The sequence below is a fragment of the Coffea eugenioides genome, chromosome 11, assembly GCF_003713205.1.
Source record: "Coffea eugenioides isolate CCC68of chromosome 11, Ceug_1.0, whole genome shotgun sequence".
Lineage (NCBI taxonomy): Eukaryota > Viridiplantae > Streptophyta > Magnoliopsida > Gentianales > Rubiaceae > Coffea > Coffea eugenioides.
In genome coordinates this window covers 25110594-25121021 of record NC_040045.1, presented here as the reverse complement: position 1 = coordinate 25121021, position 10428 = coordinate 25110594, and the positions used below count along the sequence as shown (strand labels likewise).

General features: G+C 36.6%; 1 protein-coding gene across 1 annotated transcript; it reads left to right on the top strand.

The window, feature by feature from the left end:
• Positions 1-273: 273 nt before the first annotated feature.
• Positions 274-8814, top strand: LOC113754476 (autophagy-related protein 9-like). Its single transcript, XM_027298911.1, has 10 exons — positions 274-468; positions 2139-2791; positions 2943-3263; positions 3936-4158; positions 6271-6450; positions 6527-6733; positions 7016-7093; positions 7202-7272; positions 7401-7511; positions 7682-8814. Exons 2-10 carry the CDS (start codon positions 2214-2216, stop codon positions 8499-8501), a joined length of 2589 nt encoding a protein of 862 aa, XP_027154712.1. The 5' UTR covers positions 274-468; positions 2139-2213; the 3' UTR covers positions 8502-8814.
• The last annotated feature ends 1614 nt before the right edge of the window (positions 8815-10428 follow it).

Genomic DNA, 10428 nt, shown 5'->3' with positions numbered 1-10428 from the left:
AAAAATCTACCCATAATTGGCCAAACAAAAAAGAGAACCAAAAAATAATCCTATGAAATCAATTTTGCATAAAGAATCGGTTACTCAACCCACCGACTCTAGTCATCAAAACCCATCCAAATATCCCTTTCCACGACAACCGGAGCCCACCAAAGCCCAATTGCCAGTACCCCATTCCACTCCAAACCCAATTTAAACGCCCCTAAACTCCTGAACAAGCTATATATTCTCACTCAGAAAATTGAATAGAAGTCTTCTGCTACGTTTCTTGTAAATAATCGGAAGTTTCATAGTAGACGACAACTCCCCCTGCCCAGGCTCCCCTCCGCCGCGATTCCCTTCTCCTCTTTGCTCAAGGAAGCTCCTGCGGTAGCTCTCGGCTTCTCCTTCGCTTATCCAAGCTTCCCTTTTTAAGGGTTTTGAAGGAGACAAGTTTGGGTTTGGCCTAGAAGAAAGGTTTCTGTCCAGGTTAGTTTCTTGCTTTCTTGGTTGTTTTTGGTGTAGTTTTCTTTACATTGATTTTGTTCGATGGATTTTTACCTTTTCAATATTTTGTTGGGATGTTTTTGAGGGATTGTTATAGTCTTCGGGTTAAGGTTTTAGTAAAGTAGACGGTGGTTTCTGAAATTATTCCTTTATTTTTTTTAATTCTGTACAGCTTCAAACCTATATGGTCAAAGCAACCAAAGGACAGTACTTAACTTTGAAGAGTCTTCAAATAGAGAATTTTGGGTTAAAGATTGATTTGTTATGGCTGTCTTTCTGTGCAATTTCTCATAAATTGGATACGGGTAATTTTTTTTGGTTTGTTTATATCCGAAAATTTTCTGAAAATCATGGTGAAAGCCTCCATTCATGGATATTTGATGAGTCAATACGCGTTGAGTTGGTAGACTCGGCTGCTCTTTTGAGTCCCGGAGTCAACTCAGCCCGAATCTTCCGAGTCTGAATGAGTTTCCACTGGGTCTACCGTCTCCGGGATATGGCGGACTGGTCGCGGAACGGAGGCTGCAGTTCCAGTGACAACTCTGGGCTCGATTGAGTCTCTGAACCATGCTTGTACGGGGAACTTTTTTATGTGAGATTGCCCTTGATTTGCACTATGAGTTATAAGCATAAAAGTTCATTCCTTGACCTGAGGACTTGTTTGTTTGTCATTTCCTGGGGTGATGCATTTGCCTTTGCAGTTATATCATTTTCCAACTGATAAAACATTTAAAAAAATAACATGATATGAGTTTTGGTCAGTATGGAATTTGGCATGAATTGAGGGAATGCCCCATTTCCTTCGGGGTGAATTTGTCTTATTTTTTGTAGTTTCTAATTCAGATGTATCATTGACAATAAGATGAAGCTACAGAGCTGTGAAGAGAATTTCTAGGAAAGACATCCAGAGAGGCTTCAAAGATTGGGCATGTCACTAATTCCAAGACCAGTCCTTTATTACTAAAAACCATTTGTGTTTTTGAGTCAATGATACCTCTTATTGTGGAATAGGTAAACTCGATTTAATTTAGTAGCAATCCATGACTTGTCAAGAATTGGCATTTGTGACCAAACCTTCAACCTTATGGCAACTAGTATGCAGTTGCACGTTTAGTAGTCAAACCCTAGACATGAACTAAAGATTAGTTTCTAGTATTTTGGTTGAACACTCCTACTAATAGTAAACTTAAACAAGAAATCATCCATCGTCAACCAGCTTTTTCTTGGGGTTTGTATGGTGCAGTGGGCTATAAAATTTTGGCTTTAAGAAGGGCTAGGCTCATCAACCATGATTTGGTGCTTCCAAATTCTGCATCAGCTTCTTAGTACTCTGACATAATTTTGCTAGTCTGTTGGAATAGGATTGTGATTTGAACACCATTTATCAGAAAATAATGAAGAAAGAAAGGTCACACTTGTTCTGCTTCATTCCTAGAGGTTTCAAGAAAAGAATGAGAAGATTACATTACAGTTGAAGAATGTTATTGATATCAGAATTTTAACTGTTATGCTTCGCCTCCCCCCTCCCCACCCACCACAACACTATATGTTAGTTATGTCATGTTTACACATTCTGATTTCCCCTTTTTATGTTGTTGTTGGTGTTATCCAATTGGCACAGGAGGTGCTAACGTTGTCCTTTTTTTGTTCAGCCTTATTTAGTTAGCAGAGCCTTGGAGTGCTAGGGGAATGGACTTGATGTTTTTGTCTTCTGTCAGCGCATATGAATGATGTTCAGTGGGCAAAAAGGTCCCAATGCTCTTAATATATTCAAATGGAAATGGCAAAATGAATCATCCTTAGAAGCAGGATTGCTTAATGATGTACCACCAGAAATTGAATTGTCTGACTACCACAGAGCACCAAGTCCTGGGAGTGAAAGCCCTTCAGGGCTTCTTAATGGTGATAGCTTAAATGTTGAACCAATTGCTGACTTGGACCTGTTCTTTGAGAGGCTTTATAATTATTATTGTGAAAAAGGGCTTTGGTGTATTATAATAAAGTGGATATTTGAGCTTCTGAGTCTTGCTTTCACCATATGCTTTTCTGGATTTTTTTTACTGTATGTTGATTGGAATGGCCTTCGAAGTGCAAAATGTGGGATGGATGCAGTGGAATCTGGAATTAAGCCATGCGATCTGGCCAAGGAAGCCCTTCATCAGCATCCCTTGACGCCTTTTACATTGGCAAAATCTATAATTGTTGGTTATTTGGGAATATTCTCTATCTACTGGATCTTTTGTTTCTTGAAATTCTTTGCACAGTTGAAGGACACCCTGAAAATCCGTCATTTCTACTACAACAGGTACATAAAATTGTTTTATGTGAGAATATAATTTTTTCAATGTGAAGCAGTTTATTTTTGGGGTTACGTCTATTTTCTATTACTTAATGGTAAGAGAGCTTGTCTAGTACAATGTGGATTCTAGAAAAATTCTTTTGCATCTCTTTTGCAGTTTGAATGTGACGGATAATGAAATAAAAACCTTGCCATGGGCATTGCTTCTTGAAAAGGTTGTTCAGAGCCAAAGGTCACAACAGTTATGTGTAGTTAAAGACCTTTCTATACATGATGTTGTAATGCGACTGATGCGGAAGGAGAACTACTTGATTGGCATGCTTAACAAGGGTGTGCTTGCTTTTCCTATTTCTCCTTGGGTGCCTGGAGCTGGTCCAACTGTGAAATTTGGTCCAAATGGTGTGCGATATCGGTTGATTCTAACAAAAACCCTTGAGTGGACCTTAAATTGGTGTGTACTGCAAAGCATGTTTGATCGGTAAGCTCCCATTACATCTTCTTTTTTTTTCCCTTTTCCCAAAAACTACTCATAAAATTTCAGAGTTCACAAGTAGGTTGAGCCTTCTGTTGAGCATGCTATTCAGTTTCCATATCTGTATTTGATTACATGTTATTAGGATCCATACTCTTGCATCTTTAGTTCAACGAATGTGCTCAAACATTGACTGCTTTCATGGTAGATGAGATCATTAGTTGATCATACATTCACCATAAATGCAAAGCAGAGTTTATAGTTGCTGCTGTAGGGAGAAAACATTCACAAAATATTATTGTTTGTAACATGTATTGCTTTTTGATACTTGTCAGCCAAGGCTGGAGCATCTGCAGAGGTTTCCAGCTTGTGTAAAGAATGGCATCCTATTAATAACTAAGGCAAAGCTCTTTAATTGGCATTTATGAACGAAGACACTGATTGCATTGGAAATTGATACCTCTTATGCTTTTCAACACTATAAATTTCATTCCTCAGTTAACTTTTTGCATCTTTAATAACTGCATTCTGGGTGGCAGCTCACATGTTTTATTTATTGGTTACTTTTCGCTTAAATGTTTCTTAATATGATGTAAGAGTAGTTTGTGGAAAGTTGCAAAAAAGTCTCTGTTGCTGAAGTTGACTATGTTTTCTGAGCAAGAAATTGTTTCTCTGCAGAAACTTCCGCATCCGAAGGGAATTTATTTCTGACCCTAAAACATTAAAGAAAAGGCTCATGATAGTTGGTTTTGTAATGCTTCTCCTTTCTCCATTTCTTGTAATATTCATGCTGGTCTACCTCTTCCTGAGGCATGCTGAACAGTTCTATAATCATCCAAGTACAGCATCATCCCGAAGATGGTCAAATCTCTCAAAGTGGATATTTAGGGAATTCAATGAGGTATTTTTTCACATTGTTTAAACGTCTTTTTTTAACCATCTTAAGTAATAAACTGTTATCTTTCTTTTATTTCTCTGGTTGCTGTTCTACTTTAGTTTCTATACTTTGTAGTGTTGAAAGGGTTAGAGTGGATAAAGAATGGCTTTAGTTGTTTCTTTTATGCAAAAACCTTTTGGCGTTTGTGCCATCACTTGGGATATTTTCATACACAGAGCCTCTGGCACTTTCTTAAAAGCTACAAGCAATTGGGGATAGTCTCTTTTAGGACATCAGCTTTTCTTTAGAGGATGTAAAGTTATGGGAAGTTGAGCTTATTTATCATAGAAAACTGTTTCTAGGGAGCATTGTACCATGAGGTGGATGCTTGATGCAGCATCAAGCTGCTGGCAGGCCAACTGGTTATTTAGAAATGCTTCTTCAGGATTAGAACGCAGAGAAACTTAGGTAGCAAAGTGGGATTGGGAGATCAGGAAAAAGGAAGAGGAAACTCTAGGAATTATTCCTAAGAACCTTTAGGCAGTGCAGCTTAGGGTAGATTGCATGACACGACGACCAAGAAGACACTGAAATATGCAAGATGTATTGTCAACTCAAATCTGTCTCATTCGGGAGACATACTAGTATGTATAGGCTCCTAAACCTGTTTTTTTACTTTTGGTAGAACTTACCTCTTTCCAAATAAGGTTGGCCTTTTTAAAACTAATAATACCCTGATAGGATTCTTATTTCGACTCTAAATCAAGACATTAGATGTAGTAAATACAAAAGTCATATTAAATTCTGCAAAACAGCTAATTGACCTAAATGCTGTCATTTTAAAATTTGAAAGACTAGAAACCATAAGGACTCTTCTACAATGTTATTAGTGAAGTACTCTTAGGGCATTCCTGCTTCCAAACGAACATTGTGTGTTCCAGTACTTGCCAAAATAATGTGCTCATGGGATATAAAAAACCTTGCCTAGCTTTTAGGCAAATTACTGTTTACTCCTCCCCACCATCCCCCTTTCCTCCAAAAAAAAAAGTTACTTGTCTGGACTTATGAAGCAATTGCTGTTTGAAAGTGTAGCTTTTGCCGAATATGCTATCCTTTGAGTTTTCTGTTAAGTATAAGTTCCACAGGAAAAGGTCTCTCTTTATAGATTAAGTAGTTGACAAGGTGATGAATAAAACCCGTTCACTAATATTTTTCTTTTTCATTTGTTTCTTCTTCTTTTTCTCCTTTTCTCTCATTTTTTCTGCTGGTTGTTCTCTTCGAGTTTTATTCCCTCTCTTGCCTCACTTTACCTCCTTTCCTTGCCCTAAGCAGCATAGTGGTGAATCTTCCCTGCCCTGTTACATTAATGTGAATTTTAACTGAAAACTCTAATAAAGTACCTTTTGGGGTAAAAGAAAATTTTTGAACAGTTGGTGAGTCCGCATGCTTAATCACATTGGGTAACTTCTAGTTTCTCCCCTCTCAATGCTTCATCAACAGCATCGATTAATGATGCCAAATTTTGCATAATATGCATGGGCTAATATCCCAGGTCAACTAGTGGTTAAGGCTTCTTGGTTTGGCTTGGATTCAAATCTTGATCTTCTTTTACGTTTCTGTTTATCAGTTGAATGTTTCTTCGCACACCTCCATGGTACTAATTCCCTAAAATCATGTTTATGTTTAGCTAACTGTTTTGATGGATGTTAAGTTGCTTTGCATTGTGGCAAAGTTCAATTGAATCAGATAAGCATTTTTTTCATCGTTTTTATTTTTGACAAAAAATAGTTCACATTAGAAACATAAGATATATTGCATCTCTCTCTCTCTCTCTCTCTTTATATACATATATATATATATCCCTCCCCCTCTCTCTCTAAATTGTCACTTAATATATTTTTGGTTCTTTGTATAATAATTTTTTCTTGTTCCCCATGTTATTATTCCCACATCACTTTATCACAGATTTGATCTCAAGGTGTATGCAATGACTTGTATTCTTTGTTTATGGTCATGGACGCTCTGAACCACCTCTCTTAAGTCTTGCTTGTTTCTTACAAATTTTGATTTATCTCAAATATTTTTGTATAGCATATTCATGGTTATTTGGATCATGTTGTGGATTTTTTTTGACAGGTTGATCATTTCTTCAAGCACCGGATAAATACCAGTATTCTTCACGCTTCTGGATATCTAAAGCAATTTCCATCACCTATGATATCAATTGTTGCAAGGTTTATCTCACTTGTTTCTGGTGGCTTTGCTGCTATTCTCATCATCGTTGCGTTTCTTGAAGAATCACTGCTGGAAGGCCATGTAAGGTCTTGCGCTTGTTGGAACAACTGAATTACTGATACTGTTCTGTTAATGATAGTTTATTTAAATGTTGCAGATATTTGGTCGCAACTTGTTCTGGTATGCTGCAGTTTTTGGTACTATAACAGCTATTAGCCGTGCTATGGTGACAGATGAACTTCTTGTCCTCGACCCTCAGGGGATGATGTCACTTGTTGTCCAACATACACATTATATGCCTAAGCGATGGCGGGGAAAAGAGAATACTGAGGCTGTGAGGATGGAGTTTGAAACCCTGTTTCAGGTATTCTTGATTGTGCCTGTTTTACTTGATATAAGAGTCAATTTAAAACTCTCAGTCATTCTAAGAGTAGACATGTCAACTAACTCAACTTTTATGAGTTGGTTAGCGAGCTTGCTTGGTCTAGTTTCCCCTAAATGTGATGCTTTTAAGCCATTGATTATGTGCTTTTCTAGAAACACTTTTACCTGTATTAATCAGCGGTTTGATGAACAATGTAGATGTAAAGTGCTTATGTATTTCTATTAACATTTTCTAAATGGACCAATGAAATTGCTTGTGCAGTACACAGGAATGATGCTGCTAGAGGAGATGGCTTCGATCTTTCTCACACCATACTTACTTATATTTGTTGTCCCAAAGGTTTTATTTTTAAGTTTTCATAGTTATAATTTGAATTAGCTACATTGACTGCGAAATGCTATTGATGGCTAAGATTTTTTGTTGAATTCGAAAATGCTATTTTTGCAGCGGGTCGATGATGTTTTGCAGTTCATTGTAGATTTCACCATGGATGTAGAAGGTGTTGGTCATGTTTGCAGGCTAGTGTCTTAACTTTAACCATTACTTCTGATACTTTTGTTCAGTATATTAGTTTGAATATTGCTTTAGTAGCCAATTTTGCCTTTTTCTATCAAACTGAAATTTTCAACACTTAATTTCCTGGCAGCTTTAGTGTCTTTGATTTTCAAAGTCATGGCAACTCTAGATATGGTTCACCCTTTAATGCACCTCGCCTCCAGAGGAGTTCCCAGGGAAAAATGGAAAAATCATTCTTGAGGTAATAGAATAACCATTCTGATAATGAACTTCTATGTAATAATTGGGGTATGTTTGCCATTATCTTCTGCATAATCATCTTTTGGTTTAAAATGTTTTTATCTTTTCCATAATTATCTGTTGGGTCTAGCTGGTTTTGGTTGGGCTAACTTGTTTTTTCCATACCTGCAGCTTTCGCACTAGCTACCCTTCTTGGGAACCAAATACTGAGGGAAAGCTCTTCCTGTCCGCTCTTGAGAGATTCAGAGAGCAACAATTGCAAGCGCAGGCACTGAGACCAGCATATGTCACTTCTAGATTTCAGCAATTCAGCCCAAACTACCGAGTTTTAAGCGATAGAAATAGCTACTTGTCAAGAGAAATACCTGTCAACTATTTAGGAACTGGTTATCAGTTAAATTCAATGTTGCCAATGGATGGAGAGCAAAGGGACTACCCCTATATACTGGACTGGTTTTACACCTCACAGCCCCAGCAGTCCAATGATTTAAGAGAGGTTTCATCAAGTTCTTCAGGCATTGCTGAGGAATGCAATAACGACTTATGGACTTCGCCTCGCCTGGCACAAAACGAAGTAACATACGACGAGAATTGGAGACACCTTCTCGAGGATAGAGCACGCAGTCACCTTGAAGCTTCAACATCAGCTCCTCTCTTTCAGGAAAGTGTGCTGAAACATCACGAGTTGAACAATGTTGCACACCCTACCACTAGCCACTGGTGGGCGCGAAGTCGGCCACAGGGTGCAGATCCGCAGACTAGTTTTATGGAGCCCCCAAATTTCAACCGTGAAACAAGTCATTACTACGATAATCTCTCCGATAGAAGTTTAGAGGAAGAGGATCACTTGGACTGGAGAAACTCAAGTAGGTTGTCTCGAACTTTCTTAATGGATGACGATGGAGGGAATTTCAATCTTCCATTTGATGATATTTATACAAGACATTCTCAAAGCTCCCGAGAGAATTTGGATCCTGCAGATATTGTCTGATTTACTCTCTTATACCATACGGTCTAAGATCCATTGAAATGACTGTTCGGGGTGTAAGAAGGGGGTTGGCTTTCTTCCCAGGACTGGTGCTCTCTATTCTTTGTTGTATATAATTTGTTATATAAGTTAGAGACAGCAGATAGGCCTCTGATTGATTTGGAAGGTCGATGTGCCAAAGTCACCGGTGATCCCTCCAAATTTGTTAAATAACCAACCTATTGATTCATATGTCCCCCACTCAATGCAAATGAAAGTAGTTGGGTACTTTGTTCTTGCCTTTTATGCTTGGAAAATAGTTAGGTAGGAAAACTTTAATGGATTGCACACAAAAAATCGTTAATTGAACATTGTTATTCATTTGATTGTGTTGGTCAAATTAAGAAATAAGTACTTGTATGTATGGGGTGGTTCTACACGAGAATGGGTTTCTTTGATGTGTGTGTTGCTTCCAACCGTAATTGTCAAATATAGATATTATGTATGCGACATAAGTTCATTTTTCGTATTGATAAAATCAAAGAACAAAAGGAAATAAATTAAAAATCAAGGAGTGTATGATTTTTATTTTTTTAAAATTTTGTCAACGGAGGGAGGGTCGGAACTTCAGAAATAAGGGCGGAATAAGGAAGTTTGAATATAGAATTTCTAATTTTTAAAGTTTTCACTTAGTCATTAGACCAAAATTCCTTAACGACCATATGAATTAAGGTCTTTTTAACGAGTACATGATTCAATTGACTGATAAGGTTAAAAGATAGAATTTTATTCCAAGGTTGGGATATACACCTTCAACAAACCATTTAACACAAGTTGAGGGACCAAATAGGCTTTCAGTATTAAATTTATAAGCCTTCGGTGTAAGTTTTGAGGAGTTTTACATTAACTTATTGATAATATTCCCATTATATTAACGAAGACTTTATAAATGAAAATCACTTCTAGATTGCTAGTTCATAGAATTGCCAACGATACTTATTAGCCCTCCAATTCGCATCCAACTAGTCAAAAAAAATGTTTATACTCCATTTATGAACGCGAACTAAAAGTACAATCATTGGTGATAGGTAAATTTTTTTTTTTTTTTTTCCATAAGAGAGATAGTAGTACCAACGTAAAAATTGACAAGCCTTGCAAAGATGACAGGATCATAACACAAATTCATAATCGAACAATTTTAATTTTGTAACTAATGATAACGGTCTATAACTTGTATATAAAATTCTAATTTGAAAATAAACTGAAGAGAAAATTCAAGATAAACCATGATGATATTTTCAACATATTGTGAGGCATGGGAGAAAGAACCTCACACGAATAAAAAAGGAAATTAATAACTCGATATTGTCCAATTTTTTTTTTAAAAAAAGCAAAAAAAAATAATAAATAAATGAGCAAAAAATGAACCATCTCACACAAACCTAATTTCTCTATCTACATTGACAAAGCATAATAACTTGGCAAATAAGAAAGAAGAATTTGCCAAATAAACTACTCAATTTTTACAACCCTACCACATTTTGATTTGGGCTGGTTGGGCTATTGATTCAGTGCCCATTTTGCTTCTAATTGACATAATCAGGCATCCATGCAAAAGAGAGATTTCTCAAGTCTACCTTTTATCAAGACAACTACTTCACATAATTACACCCAAAAAAAATACTTCAAATAATTAGCAAAACATTTCCTGCTAACTATCTTCATTAGCAGAACTGCTACCAAAGTAGATATTGCTTTCGAAAACTTTATCTACATAAAAAAAAAAAACTAAATGTTCATGATTTAGGGCTATGGTCAAATGGGATTAATTTTCTTGAATTGATCTGCTCCTTTAACACGAGATGATATTAGCTCTTGTAACTTATAAAATATGCTTTGATTTAACCCCAAATAAAGGATCAAAATGTTGAATTTATTCAATTTTTCAATT